Source organism: Corvus cornix, chromosome 9 (assembly GCF_000738735.6).
Source record: "Corvus cornix cornix isolate S_Up_H32 chromosome 9, ASM73873v5, whole genome shotgun sequence".
Lineage (NCBI taxonomy): Eukaryota > Metazoa > Chordata > Aves > Passeriformes > Corvidae > Corvus > Corvus cornix.
In genome coordinates this window covers 5,686,236-5,702,229 of record NC_046339.1, presented here as the reverse complement: position 1 = coordinate 5,702,229, position 15,994 = coordinate 5,686,236, and the positions used below count along the sequence as shown (strand labels likewise).

Genomic DNA, 15,994 nt, shown 5'->3' with positions numbered 1-15,994 from the left:
AACCCCTCCTTCCCCCCCCCCCCTTTTTTTTTTTGAGAAAGTGCAATAAAAGGAGGTGCACAGCTAAATGGTGACCTTTAGAAGTACTGTCTTCCTATGGGAGGAAATGCGCTGTATTTGATTGTTACCTTTTAGAAGATTAATTAGTCTGGCATGCTAATTGATATTTTTTTGGTTGGTGAGAACAATCAAATAATTGGTTTCCTTTTAAAGGAATTATGTAATAAATGCAATCCACCGATGAATAACTGCACTGCTCTATTATAGCAATATATTTGTTTTATGTTTAAAAATGTATCTCAAAAAAAAGAAAAGCATCCATTTGGGTAAGTTATCCGGCAGCATTTTGTGGCACAGCTTTTTCAGACAGCAAGTCCTCCATGGATTTACATCACCAAAGCACCAAACCAGATACATAATAAAGGTCTCCTGTTTAACAGGATGATAGATGTCATCAACAGAAAGCCTTGGTATTAGCAAGCTACAGCACATGTCAGATCTGCATTACTGCCTGGGCACCATTGCTGCTGTCATGCACCTTCCACACAAACGCAACAGCACTGAGTCTGTGAAAAGCCAGCACTGCTAGAACTGCTCATGTTGCTTGGATTTTACTTGCAATAGTATCTCTGAACGTAGGCATAACAATCTTTCCCAAGTCTGACCTTCAGAAATCACACATTAGTATGCGAGCACGCCCTGCACACGCTGATGAAGACACCGAGACAGCGCTGCCAGACCTGTGACACACGATAGAGCTGTCACAGCTTCGTGTATCACCCACAGCAGCTGAGCCACGGTATCTCCCCAGCCACCTGCTCTGAGCTCCTGGAGCACAAGGCAACCAAGCAAGGGGTGTCAGCAAAGACCTCTCTCACTTCAGCCAAGTCAAGTAACTTCTCACTTGTGCAAACACGAGCAGTTCCTTTGTCCTGCAAGCCCACAGGAACCGAGCAGGCCTCGGTGTGCTGATGCTGTGTATAACCCACCACACGCTGCCGACCTCAGGGATTGCTCCACAGGTCCTTAAGCAAATAAGGGCTGAATCACACAGTCAGTACCTCCTTCCCACAGCACCAGAACTGTCCTCTACAGACAGTAGACAGTCCTTTGAGAGGCTACATCAAGACTTAGTTGCCTTGTATCTACCTTAAGGTGACACTCTAGCTGTCTCCACATCTGTCACTAAGCTATCACAAATAGGACCTCTTAAATGTTAAGGCTCCATGGCAATACTTCAGCCTACCCAAAACACCCCAGAGCAAGCTCCTAAATGAATACAAATTAGGTGTTAGAAGGATGACAAAGTTAAATGATGAAGTTTCTAAAACCCCAGTAGATGATGTTTTTCTCAGCAAATCAGCAATCCTGGTAACGACCGCAGGAGGCTCAGCCCACATGCACACAAGCAGGAAGCTGCTGATCTGGGACTGGCAGTGGGGAGTTGAAACAGAAGAGAAAAACCTGCCTACCTCAGTCAATCTGGCCTAAATGGAAGTAGTTTATTGCTCACTAATTGTAAGTCGGGAAGAGGGATCAACCAACCAGTCTTATCCCTGGTGCTGACAGAAGAGAGAGTACAAAGATTTAACCGTGATATTTGGTCTTTCTGGTGGTAAATCCAGCTCGGTGGGTTTATCAGAAACCACATGTCTCCTTGGACTTCTAGGAAAGGTCACTAATTAGTGGCCAAACTCTGTTAGGGTGCCTCTAAACAGTTTGGGAAGGACACTGTCAGAAACTGCGAGCCAACAGTTCCCATTTTGGTGTTGCACAGTGAAGGAAGCAGTAACAGAATTTGAGTTCAGAGACTGAACTAATTAATTTGTTGTTATTTTTGGAAGCCAGGAACAGAATTAGAAATGAATTCCTTATTAAATGAGAGCGCCCTTCCTATCTAGTAAGTCTTTGATTCAATGGGCAAGAACCTCTCAAAATAAACCCCCCAGCAAAACCCCAAAGCACCTCCTTTAACAGAACAGCAAATATTGAGGTAGTTGTACAACACACAGGAGCACCAGCAGAGGAGACATACTCCCCAAATGATTCCTTTAGCCATGGTTTATGGAGATCAGTGGGAAAGGGACAAGGAAGAAAAAGCAACCTGAGTTCATGTCCAAACTATATGTATGCCCTGACCTGAATCCTGGCTGGAAAGCAATACAACTGTGCAGAAACTGAGCTCCATTTTTTGGCATTTCTTTCAGGAAACAGCTCCAAGGCCATGGTTGCTTTCCTGCTCAAGTCTACAGAGCAGCTGAGACACCTTTTCTGTCTTTTTAAAAAATTCTCTTCTAAGCAGGCTTTTGACTGCTGGGATCTCACTTCCTTGGCTTTGGGAAGCTAAATCTAGACAGTTTTGTTGATAAGGAATGGCAGAAAGCAAGCAACATGACAGGAGGAGGAGGAGGACATTTCCTAAATGAGAGGTATGCTTGCATCAGGTACAAAGGACAAGAATGTATATTGATGACTTTTAAACTAGAATTATACTGACGTTATTTCACTCTTTTCATAACTGGAAATGAGGAGTAAGATTAATTTTGCAGAAGCAGATTTTCCCCATGACTTCAACAGAATTAGATTAAATTAATGTTTCAGTTGTGCTTAATCTAAATTTTTGTCTTCTAAGCTGTAGGCAAATGGTTTCTAATCACTATTTCTGTACCATCTGATGTTAAAGGTTCATCAATTTTGTTTCCCACCAATATGATTAAACTCTTATTCAGGCAAGAAAACATTGTTAGTAAGGAAATCAATTTCTTTTAAAACTCTCTCATGTACTTCCATTTAATAGATTCTTCAACCAAAACAGGAGAAAATCACTGGTCTTGGAGTTATTTTCTAGCTTTATGCTGAGCTGTGAGATTGTGATGTTTCTCCTCTCTAATTCTGCCTGTCCCAGACTAGCAACATATAGGACAATAAATTTGAATTTCCTCCTACACAACTCTTAAAAAATAAAGAGCTGTTAGAACCATAAACTGACAAATAGTGCAATTTTAGCTTATTTAATGAAGGACAGAATGAAGTTCTACATTAGAAAATGTAACTCCAATTAATACCCAGAATAAAACACCCTGTGCTATTATGAAAAAGTCATAAAACATCTGGGGTTAACAATAATCTGGCTGGAGAGTACAGTAAGTAACAGAAATAAAATGCCTTATTGCCGTTCATCATTTTCCACCTTTACGACGCTACTGCGCTCACGCATTAATTACAGATATTAGATAAGCAAATTTTATCCTGATGCCCTGGAAGGCTGGCACTCCAACAGCTGGAAGAGCAAAAAAAAACCATTAAATGGGTGAGATCCTTTCCCTGCCAGGTCTGCCAGCAGCATGATTTCACAACATCACACTGCCAGGCCTTTACCTTCAGCTGTACTTGTGGAATATTTCCCCCCAGAAGCACTTTATGCATTCCAACTCAATCGAATACGTGAAGGAGTTTTTTGGGTGAGGGAAGGGGAATTCAGGGGCCTCTGACACTGCTCTCAGACAAACCAGTAAATAACCTGCCAGCAGCACAGCAAGAGAGAACTCTGCCATTTGGAGTTAATTTGTTTGGTGTAAAGGTACAATAAACATCCTGGAGGACGAAATCAGTCTGTTATATTAATATTTACTTAATTTAGGGTAAATGCACATTTTAATGTGAGACTCAAACACCACAACAGGTACTGAGGCAGTACTATTGCACAAGCTCTGGTAGAGAAAGATCTTTTTGAAAAAAAAAAACCAAACCAGTACAGGATTTCAACCCCAGCCATCGGCCCTGATGCAATGCCACAGCTTTTCAGACCCTAAGAGATTTTGTGGCCTTTCCCAAAAAAGCCACATTCAGTTTGGAAAGCAGGGAGAAGGGACGTGCTCTCCCCTCTGCCTCCTTAACAGTCAGCCCTTGGGCACAGCTGGAATCTGATTTTAGGGAGCTTGCACCAGCAAGACAAGTTCTGAGTGGGAAGGAGAGTGGAGCACATCTCTCCAGCCAGTTCATTCACAAGTGTCCCTTCTGCACCCCTGAAAGGACAAGGACAAGGACTCTGTGTCACCCTGTGCTGCCCTGGGTGAGGACAGTCACCTCTGAGCCTTGCACAAACACTTGCAAGGAAAATGGTATTTATTCACAAAATGACAATCCACCCTGGCCTGCTTAGCAACAGTCTTCCTCCTCTGTGAACCATTAATAATATATTTTTAGCTACTTTCAACACCACCACACCTATACGATAACATATTTAATTCCTTAAGAAAAATAAACTCAGCCTCCAGCAAGGATAAGTTTGTAGCTCACCAGCAGACACAGGGTTTTGACAGCTGACTGGTCATAAACAACCAAAGGTTTGAACAAAAGATAAAATACTTGTGTGGGCCACCATTTCTGCCAAGAATTTCAATGAAAAGTGAGGAACAGCAAAGAGAGAGGATAAAATACTGTAGCCTTGAAGCAAAAGAAGTCTGCAGACAACAGTGGCCTGAAAGCAAGGAGGAACTATCAGGATATGTCACTAGGCATAATTAACAGCTAGGCAAGAAACAGCCAGATTTCAGAGGAAATCCTTCTTCTGTAGAGGTTTAAAGGTGACAATAAAGCTTAAACTGTCACAAGCATTTGATTAGTATGTTACAGATGGAATTTAAAACTGGCAGGTTAATAATGAAGAACTCCCCAGGGTACCCGACTCTCATTAATGCTTCTCCTCCTCTACCTGGACCAGTCAACCTAAATTCATAGTTTCCCACCACCTGACAAAATACATCTGCTGATAAACAAACAGCTTTTCCCAGAAACAAATTAAATATTTATGCCATTCTATTACGATGTAAGCACTTCCACATTACTTTCTAGCTGTAGATCAGAACCTTCATTGCAAAACTTAATCGTGCACTGTTCCCTGAAAAGTGCTTAAAAAGTGTGTTTTAGGAAGTGTTCACAGAAGGTAAGAAACCATACTCAAAGTCACATAAAACTTATCATCATTGTTCCAGCCATTTTAATACTGAAAAACAACTGTGCAGAAGTAGAACAGCCTTTGCTAACACTGCATTTGCCCCTTCAGTTCCTAATTAACTGATAATACTCCGGGTGCCTGTAATGCACAATTCAAATACCTTGCTTACCAAAGTGTTTAGCATTCTGCAAAGAAGTCTTTATACCAATTAAATCCCTTGTTATTATTAAAATGCTTCCATACTGTTGTAATAACACAGGATAACACAGTCAATGCTACTCTAATCGTGCGGCTATTCTTTGAATAATTGTGGGATTTATGAGTAATCATTGCTAAGGATACGCTACCATTCAGTACAGAGTACACAAAACCCAATAATACCTTTCAAATAAATTTGATTTATGTTGCAGTATCTTTTAAGTGTGGCATGTACACTAAAAACTCTTCCCGAGCCACCAAGAAGCAGTATTTTATAGTGCAGTAATTTACTCTAGCAATTCCACAGTCATTTACAAGCACAGTAATTTTAAAGTGTAAGCAGACAACAAAAATCTATTTTTCTTCTCAAGATCTGAACATATTGCTAAATACCAGGTTCTATCCAAGAGAAGATTATGACTATTTTTCATTTTCTCTAGAAAAGGCAAATTAAGAGAGATTATTTGCTCACAGGAAACTTTCACGGCATACTCAGGAATGAGTCCAGATTCCCTGTCAAATAAACCACGAAGTCAAGAACCTGCATTATCTCCACAGAAATATTTAACAGCAGTGGCTTATAGTTTAGTCCAGCTCTAATCTTTTCTGCTGAAACCATGTACAGTAGGAGAAATACTTCATTCATCTTCAAAGTAACTATATCCATTACTTATGCAGTAACACATAAACCCTTCTTATTACTTTAGGAATTTATCTTACCTGAACAAAAATCTAGGGAGCTGCAGAGCAAGGAGCTCCTACTATCAGAAAGATTAACACTAACATTTAGAAACTGGCAGGAACTCTAATGAACTCAGTAAGATTTTCAACAAGTAACTCAACATGATAATATACTAAGTTCAACTAAAGAACAAAATTAAAAACCAGCAACTACTAAAAAACTTCAATGTAGAATAGGAACAAAAACATTTTAGAGAATTATTTCATTATTAACTTACATATATGGAGACATTTTAAATTATTTTCACACACAGGACTAGTCAAACCCGCAGAAATCAGTGTAGCAAGGGAGAAATACAGAAAGATTAGATCATTTCTTCCAGACTGAGTTAGCCTCAAAATTCCTTCACCTGTAGCTAATAGAACGCCCCACCTACACAAATCCTTCCAGCATGTTACTTTTCACTCCTGGGAACAGCTGAGACAAGTGTCAAGGAGATCTCCACGTGTTCAGCCTCCTCCCCAGGGAGCACACAAGGAGTACTGGCAAAGCTTCCAACGTGGGACACGAGCTGTGCTTCACCAGGGCAGGCAGAATTGTCATTATGGGATATGCAAGGGACAAACCAAGGACCACGTACTGGAATCAGTACCTTGAAGAGACACACACACACACCCCCCTTTCAGACATCTCCGGAGCATTAACTCAGTTACACCAGCAAGAGCTACACTTGCATTCCCATCATCTTGGGAAGTTCCAGGCTCCCTGCATTACTTTAACAATACCACATCCATAACTGCTTGGAAAAGAATATATTTTTAAATTGCATATCTGTGATGTTCATTTATGATAGAAAAGGAAAGCATGAGGATTCTGCTCAGCACCAAAATATATAATCTGGCCAAAAAAAAAAAATAAAATGGACACAGACAACTATATTAGAAAAAGATTATTTGTAAAAATTATTCTCCAAGATATCAATATTTATACATTACATATAAAATATAATAAATACAAACAGAGAAAGGAAGTGAAAAATCACAACAAGCTGCTACAGATAAACAAATCTGTTTATTTTTTCCTTCAGAAGACATTGGTTACTCAAGTGAAACACTCTATTAGCAAATCACGCCAAAAAGAGAAGCCCAAATATTCCAGAGATTAATAATAGCTAAACTGTTGCTTCTGGTCTCCTGCACAGCGAATGCTTTTCTAAAGCAACAACAATATTACTATGCCAACCATCACTACACAGCATTGGACTTTACCTCATCCTTTTTTAAAAAGCAAATTACCCACACACTAAAATAGAGATATTTTCTGATTTTATTAAGTCTCAATGAGATGGACAAAGCTCACCCAAGAGGCATTAGAATCACCAAGTGAAGCCAGGCAATTCCACATTAACAACAGCATTCGGCAGCATCATAAAGGAATTTATTACAGGAAAAAAAAAGGAATCTTGGCACACAGATACAGCTCTAGACAATTAAAATAGTGAGATAAGAACAGATGTGAAAAGCTCTTCAGAAAGATAGCTGTTCTCAACAAGCCTTTAATGGAAAATCAAATTCTTATTTAGTGCACCCAGAACACATCACTAAATACATTGTACATGAATTGACACTGTGCCTCAGGGGCAGCAGGTTACTGCTAAATAACAACAGGATTTCCACCCAGGGCAAGGGCCTCAAATTACACATTAAGTATCAGGTCACAGATCTGACTTCATTGAAACTGGGGCCTCAGCATGGGAAAAAAAGAAAATCCTCATTTTCCTAGAATGTTGAAAATGTTTGAATGCTGAAGATTTGTTTTCTGACTTTGATCAGAAGCTTTCCTAAAATTTTCTCACCTATATATGCGCCATGGATTCTACAAGCAATTTGTAGTACTCCACCATTTTTCTGCAGCATTCTTACAAAATTACAGCATACTAAACACTTATTTTTTCCCAAACATGTAAAATTGGGGAAAAAATGTGTTTACATAAATTATACAACCACTTTGCATACATGGGAAGAATTTGTTGTAGCAAAGCAAATATCTGCAAACATCAGATTCCAACCCATTTCTTTACATCCAGGTATCCAGGGAATCATGCAAGGTTTTCTTTCTTTTCTGTTGTTTTATTACATAGATTCTTTAATATGTGAGGCAAGCAAGCACGATTTCATTAAACTACTGAAGAGAAAGGCAGAGGCACCAAATTGGTACCGTTAGAAGGCTCAGATTAGTAATTTATGACAGCCAATCCAACCTTTTAGTGGCAAAGTAAGTACAGAAGATTGTATGTCTGAACTTTTTCCTGATGCTTCATTAATCTACTTGCTCACATATATCTAAATCATGCTGTCAGCATGTGCCACATCCCCAGGCAGATGAATATGGGAGCAGCCCTACCTTTGCATCCACAGAAAAAAATTCCACAGTGTTTGAAAGTGATCACTTGCAATGAAAAAATTCCTCATTAGCCATTTTTACGGAGCAGACACCACTTGGCATCATCGCCAGCACCTCTGCCTGTCCACACCTTTGGCTTCTCATCCTCGAGTTAAAAGATAAACAACCTTTCTCCACCTTCCAAGCTGTCACTCTGAAAGCTGCCCATGGGCAAAATCACAACTACTGTGGGAAGTCATTAAATAAATTAAGTGCATGCCTCAACCCATCATTTGAATCAATGTATATAAAACATGGGCAGCAAATAATACAATAAACTGTATTAGCACCTTCATCTTAGCTTACATTTACTTGTCTGTATTTAAATTACTTTTTTTTTTGCAGCAGCAGCACCTGGCAGTAATCATTAATATTATATTTAATTTGTATATGCATTACAGCATCATCCAGAAACATAAGGTGCAGGACCAATATGCCAAACAAAACATCTTGAAAATTTTCAACCTACTTTAACCACACTGATTTTTTGGATGCTGTGTAGATGTCTATTAGGAACCTATATGGAATTCATTTTAACCAACAGCTTCACACAAGAGGAACTTATTAGATGAAAGCAAAATATACAAAGAGTAACACAGAGTCTGAGAACACAGAAAATTCTCCCTTAGGTTTTGCTTTTATCACTGTAGTTGGTAACAATTAAACCTCAGAAGCTGCATGCCTAAGCAACATCATGCAATTAATTTTGATTACAGAGTTTGTTTTGTCGTGTGTAACTTGCCAATTAATAGGCAAACCCAAAACCCATACATCTCCTTGGTAACAAACCGAGCCCAGCTCGAGATCTGAAAAACTCTTCATCCCTTCCTGTCCCTTGGCCAGGGATGGCAGCTGAAGGGGCCCTGGGTGCCACCACCCAAGAGTTTCCTCTGGAGACAGGTGACTGTCTCCGTGCCAGTGAATGGACAGCCAGGCCTTCCCACATGGAATTATCAGACACTTCCCACAGTCAGACCCACAAACCCGCACCAAAGGATTTTGTCGTGGTTCCACTGCCCTAACTCCAGTGTGGTTTGGCACATTCCACACCCCAGCCACTCCAAGGCTTGTCCAAAGGAGAGTTCCCACTCTCTGGCTTTTCCCCATGGATGTCTGGTGTTGGCTGTTTGTGCTCGTGCAGTGAGTGATAGCTGATGAAAATCTCCCTAACTGCACGATGTGAAACTGGATGGAAGGAACCTGTTATTGATGGCACAATACATTATAATGGGATTTTATATAGATCTTAAGGATTTTTTTCCCCCTTCACCTACGAGCATTATTTCAGAGAGAGGTTTAAGCAAGAGTCAACCTGACTTCTGTTTTAATCTCTCGACTATGACAATATAATTAAGCTGTGAACAGTATATCAAAGTGCCATACACAAAGATGAATTGACAGGAGTAATTTTTACTGCTCAGAAGCCTTTGGTTTCATATATCATAATATCCTGTAAAGCAAGCCCATGACATCTGCTTGACTGTAAAAGCAATAGCTCGGTACAAACCCCAATTCATCCTTCAAACAGGCATTTCTGCTCCCTGCTTATTACCACCAATACCTGCCTTGCTGCAGCTGGAACCTGCATCATTCATTATTTCATTTCTTTATTAACTACTTAGCACAAACAGAGGTGAGAATGTGCTGAATTCCTGTACAGCAGCGTTTCATAGATGCTCAACAGATGTTTTGCTTTTTTTGCAGGAGCTGAAGAACAGAATTTGGCATATTGGCAGACTTGCCAGGACTGGGTTAATGGCTGGATTCAATGATCATAGAGGTCATTATTTAAATGACTCTATATCTGGCTGGGATCAAGACAGGTCTCCTCCTTTTTTTTTTTTTTTTTTTTTTTTTTAGTAAACAAAAAGGAAGAGAAGATTTGTATTCAAGCTCTCACTGCTTCTCATTTCACTTGTTGTTGAGCTGGAGAGGATCTTAGTTTTGTATCTACCAGAATGAGAACCTAATTTACAGCTAAGATCCTAAGGCACTGCTGTAATGCAATTATTATTATTATCATCACCATCACTATCAGTCCAATCAATCTGACTGTGTGCTTCTAATGAGTTCGTGTCTTAGGGCAGTTAATGTTCAGGCTATTTTTTTGTGGGTTTTTGTCGTTAAATAACCATTCTTTGCAGCAAATAAATTGAAAGCTTGATCAAAAAAAAATTAGTATTTAGAGAGCAACTATGAAAAATCTGATTATAGCAAAACATTATCAAGAAGAGCAGATTAACCCCGCTCGTTTGGGAGGGTGAATTGTATTTTCTGGGTTAAGAGATATGACTTGGCCAAGAGGCAATTTCCTTATATCTTTGCTTCTTCTGTACAAGAATAAAATAATTTCCTTGAAATAAATAAATTATACAGGAAAGATTAAATACCCTCCCACAGAGACCATGTGTAGAAGGAATGCTTGCTATTTAAATGGCTGTTTTGGCAAAACAGAAATTTGGAAAATTTGTTTTCTGCACATTCCTGCGTGATTCATCCCAGTAAATCGCCCCACCTTCCTCTGAGAACACCAGGGACAATCCTTTCTTGGCCATCAGATGCCAGAGAACTTCCAGCTTGAAAAAGAACCCAAACTTAATTTGTTCTTGTCTGATAAAAGAGTCTGCTATGGAAGTCCCAGTTGTGAATAATCACCATTCAACCACATTAATCAGTCCTTTGTGTATGGATTTACAGGGATAGACGCATTGTCAGCTGTGTGTTTGCAGGCTTTGCTTTGAAGCCACCATTTCCAAGGCAAGAATATATAAAGAAAAGTGAAGGTGAAAACTTTTTCATTATCTTAGAAGACAGCCTATTACCTACATCACTTTCTCAGATACCCATCCATCCACACCTAATGAGTCCTATGATTTAGTCAGAACACATCCATAAAGATGATTCATGGCTGCTATGCAGCCACTTGATGTTAATAGCAAAGCTGATGTCTTAAATCACAGCTGTTTCCCTATGATAGCCAAGGGGCAAGGCAATACTTTGGAAAACACAGGAAAGAATTTATTACAGCAACTCTACAAAAGCAACATTTACAAGAAAAATGTAAAGCAAAACATCAGGGTCCAAAGTATTACAACCAAAGCACTAAATAGCATCAGATGCCGTATAGTAATCTGGATATGTTAATATTGCCAAAAATTTACCATATCTAGGCTAAAAACTTCTGTATTTAATTTTGATTTTATCTGTAATTTACTGTTGTTCTGCTAGCATAGTGACCTGTATAGCCTTAATAACATGAGACAAGTAAAGTGTCGTTCTTTCCTGTGTTAGTAAGCATTTCACCACAACTGAGAAGAGTAAATTTCAACAAAACTAAGTCTGATTAAGTTAAATTAAAGTCTGATTAAAGTTAAAGAGATTTGCTGATGTTTAATTATATTGATTAAGGAACCGATAACACAGTATGTTAAGAGTGCCAGTACTGAGCCAGAAAGAAACACCAAATGACTCAGTGTCTGCAGGAAAACTACTTACATCCCTCAATTTCACCTGGTAACTAAGTTCTGCTGGACCACAGAGCAAAAAGGGTTTTACAGGGCTGAATCCTCTCTACATACACCCCACTCAGAGGCAATTTGACCCAGGCACACTTAATTTATGTAGGCTGCAGACTCTGGAGCGTTAAAGATTATTGTAGCTTTACAGCCATGAAGGAAGGAACACATGAGCAAATTTGGCATCACACAAAAGACGACAATTAGGCACAAGATACCCATCAGCTCTTGGAAATCTCTTAGCAGATTCATAGATAAAGAGACGTTGCAGCATCGACCTCTGTTGAGAAATGGGTGCATTTTTAACTAGAACCAATAATCCCTGACATTTCACTTGCTTTCAGCAGGGCTCCAGTAGCCTTACTCATCGCTATTAAAAACACCTAAATGAATCCAGCAGGATTTCTGAGAAAGCGGTGAATGGGCTGTGATTTTGCTAAGCACTGTCTGGTTCCTGCCTCCATTCTTCTGGCCAGTAATTTTAACAATAGAAATACTCAACTCTTAAGTTCCCATTAACAACCAAATGGTATTTTTAGCAAGGAATAAAACGACTGCCAAAAACCGGGGGAAAAAAAACGGAGACAAGAACACGATGTGCATACACCCAAGCAAAGTGGAATAATTGCACAGATTAAGTAGGTCAACTACAGGTATAGATTTCTTTTAAGATGATCCAAAAAGGCATGAGAAATTGCATGTGAAGGCATGCTCTGAGAGAATTCCCTTCCCAGATGCAAACAGGCTTGTCTTACTCAAATCAAGGGAGGCAAAACTGAAACCACCTACCCTAAGGAGCTTCCACTGGATACCAGGTCCTATTTCTCAACTTGCTCACTGGAAAGGTGCTGTGGAATAACCGGAGTGACGGCCCAGCACATCGCACAACTACTTCTTCATGATCTTTTTGTCAGGTGATTTGTAACCAGGAGCCTGGATTGGATAGGAAATTACCTCCTCTACAACTGCTGCCTGGTGTTTTGCATTGTAAGGAGCTGCTGTTCAAAATACAGGAATACAGCAACTGGTGCTTTCCTCGCAGGGAGCTCTGAAGTTTTCCGTGACTATTTAGATTTGCAATGTGATTTTCAGTTCAAAGCTAAGCCTGTGTATCCAAAACAAAAAGGTGAAAGAAGGTCAAGAACTGCCCTGTTAAAAACAAGCCTTCCATTTCAGGAGGAAAGAGGGGTTACTTTCAAAAGGAAAAAAATCTCTCAGCAAGAAAATGCTGGTGACTCTTGGCAATCTGTGGATCAGTTGGGTTAGTGGGTTTTGGTAGAGGACATAAGAAAAGACATGAACACATGCAGATTTCCTCCAGCTGCTAAAAGTACATGGAGATTTTTAATTCATAGATGTTTTCAGCTATCAGGAATCTTCTAACCCTGTGAAACAGTCATTATTTTCTTCCTAATTTTAAAGTTATTTTAGAAGAAAGAAGGTGGCATGGGAATCAACAAGGCTCAAACAGGCCATGAGAAGAACCTCTCATTTCTGGAAGTGCTGAAACACTAGATTTATAATGAGAAACTGATGCCAACCCTAAATAAGTTTGAGGTTTTACCCGTAACTACACGTATGGCCCAAAAAGGAGGTGCTTCAGCACACAAGTTCAATAAAGCCCCTGGAAATCTGCATTTCCCAGGCACAGGAGCACTCACAGACCCCCTGATCAATGCCAGAACCCTGGGGAGGGATCAGTACCAGTGGGATTTTTTTTTTAAAGCCAGCATTAATCTGCCCTGTGAACCCCAGAGTGGGAAAACATAGACACCTGAAGACACCTGGCTCAGGAAAGGAATGAAAAATTCAGAGCTGGGGAAAACCTCTTGCCTCTACACTCCACTCCATCACACACAACTCCTCTCTGAAGCAAAGCAACAGAGTCAGAGGCAGCAGAAGGAACACTCCCTCCTCCCTACCTGAGAGAAGCAGCAAGGAGACATCGCTGTCCGCAGGATTTCTTGTTTGGAACTCCTGCATGGCAACACTCACACACAAACTGCTGCCACCACACTGGGGTAGGAGTCTCCTGACGCACGAAATCCTGCTTGTGTTGGCAATGCTGGCTCAGAGCCTCCAGGTGAAGGAAGAACACGATCGTACAGATAGGAATAGGTATTAAATAAAAAGGCACAACTTCCCATGGCTGGTACGTTCCCTACTCCCATTTCCACCCAAATACCAGAATCTATGGATATTCAGGAACTGTAAACATAAGCTTTAGAAATCATTACATACATTCTTCTCCAGGGTGAATGGCAGCATTCACCCTGCAGGAGGAAAAACACTGAAACAAAACAAAGCAAACTACTGAAGAACAACCTGTCAGGGTAAATTAATGGAGTTTTGGGATGATCCAGGAAAGTTCCTGAAGTTTCTTCCTCCTCTTCATAATGTCATGCTTCTAATTTACTTCATTTGTATTAATAAACACTGGATTACACAACTATTAATCTAGTTGAGAACTGAACTAAAGCTCACTAAATCTGTCTCTAATTATCATGATTAATGATGCAAAATGATCAGCTTCTCAAATTAACGACCTAAAGCAACTGGTATAGGATAAAGGGTTTTTTTCTTAGAAAACAGGTTCTTTAGTCTTTCTAGTTAATGAAATCTTGAGCAGTCCATTCAGTAGTACTACGTTCTAATTCACCATGACTATTTATGTAGATTTGCATTGATTTTGCTGCCATTATGTACTTATTTAAGATTAATTATTTTAAATTGCAGTAAAACTCTGTCTCATACTTTCGTTAACACAGAGAAATAGATCTAGAGCTGACTGCCTTGGCCTTATTATTTTTATCTCGGTATCCAGAGGTTGTACTACATTTGTTTTTTTTTATTACTACTCTTACTATTCACCAATACTAATTTTCAAAGGACAAGTTCTCTGTTTAATACCTAAGATTTGCAAAACAGTGTCCAACACTTCAAATTAATGAACAAATTTTAAAAGATAATACTGTAGGAATTACTGTTATTACTGCATTCCTCCATTACTTATGCGATTACTACTCCAAAGTCTGTTATTTTACGGTGATTTTTAAAGAATGTTAAAGCAATCTGATAATGCAACCTAAGTTAATTATATCATTTACACAAGGGAGAGACTGTAAGGAGAGTCTTATCAAACCCAAAAGTATCAAGTATTTTCAGTTCTAAGACCCTGAGATTTGGTTTCCTACACTGGCAGTTCCACCCAACCATCAATAAAGACAGCTGAGCCAAAGCCAACTCACAAATACGATTAGAGAAAATATGCTGAAAATAAGGAAATAATGGTAATCTCATCCTTTACCATCTTCAAACTAAAAAAAGTTTCTCCCACCCCTTAAACACAAAGCATCCAGTAAGGACCACATCTACTACACAGATTTCCAAATGGGAACACAATAAGCCCCCCAAGCACCAAGACACAGTGTGAGGACTAAGAGGAAAAGAAAGCCCTTCAATAACATTCAATTGAAAGGCAGTTTCCTTTGCCATCTAAGACACACTGAAGCTTCCATGTCTTCTCTCCCAAACAAGGACTGATAGCTCTTGCTCAGTGTATTTTCACCAGCAGTCTGTTTTCTCCAACGTCTCTCATCAGTAAGGCTTTTATTTTTTTTTCCCGTGAACTAAAAACATCAATGGCCCTGCATGGAAAATTAAGCCCTGCAGAACGTAATGAGAAACTTTCCCACAGCTGCAGGGAGCCCTAAGGGATTTTTCATTAAGAATTAGACTTCAAACTGGATAGATATGGTCATTGCCATGGGGATGAAATGTGTGTCTCAAGAACGGCAAAGAGAAGTGATGTTTCTACCTTGTCCTTCCTCATCACAATCCATTCCTAGGACCACTGGAATATTATTTAACAATGTGCTTCTACTGCAAATAACCAGCATAATGCCCATGTTTTTTATTTCTCCTGCTGTTATTGCACATTATAATGTGCAATACCATTGTGGCAGTTGGTCTTCTACTACAGGTATCGCATTTCCACTGGGAATTTTTGTGGGCTATGGCACATGGGAAAACTTGAAGTACTTACTCAGCAGATCCTCCTGAACCAGACATCGATAGCATCCTTCCATAGCATTGCCCAAAGGCAAATGCCATGTATTTCGTGGTGCCTGCAGGTCCCATTTCCCTGTTTGTAGTAAATTTATATTAATTCAGAGGAGCCGTTCTCTGACACAGGATTGA

General features: G+C 39.6%; 1 protein-coding gene across 8 annotated transcripts in view; it reads right to left on the bottom strand.

Moving 5' to 3' along the window:
• Positions 1-15,994, bottom strand: part of NAALADL2 (N-acetylated alpha-linked acidic dipeptidase like 2) — a 421,429-nt gene that overhangs the window by 266,319 nt on the left and 139,116 nt on the right. The window contains exons 1-2 of one of the 8 annotated variants that reach the window (XM_019284693.3): positions 13,717-13,820; positions 12,584-12,899 (exon numbers count right to left, since the gene is read on the bottom strand). The exons of 4 other annotated variants lie outside the window; for them this stretch is intronic. Coding sequence is in view for 2 of the 4 variants with exons in the window: in XM_019284694.3 (XP_019140239.3) it covers positions 13,717-13,777 (61 nt within the window). In the remaining 2 variants the exon portion in view is untranslated. Of the gene's footprint in view, positions 1-12,583; positions 13,136-13,716; positions 13,905-15,994 lie in introns of those variants that run through there. 3 more of the 8 variants (XM_019284694.3, XM_019284689.3, XM_039556883.1) reach the window with 3 other exon arrangements.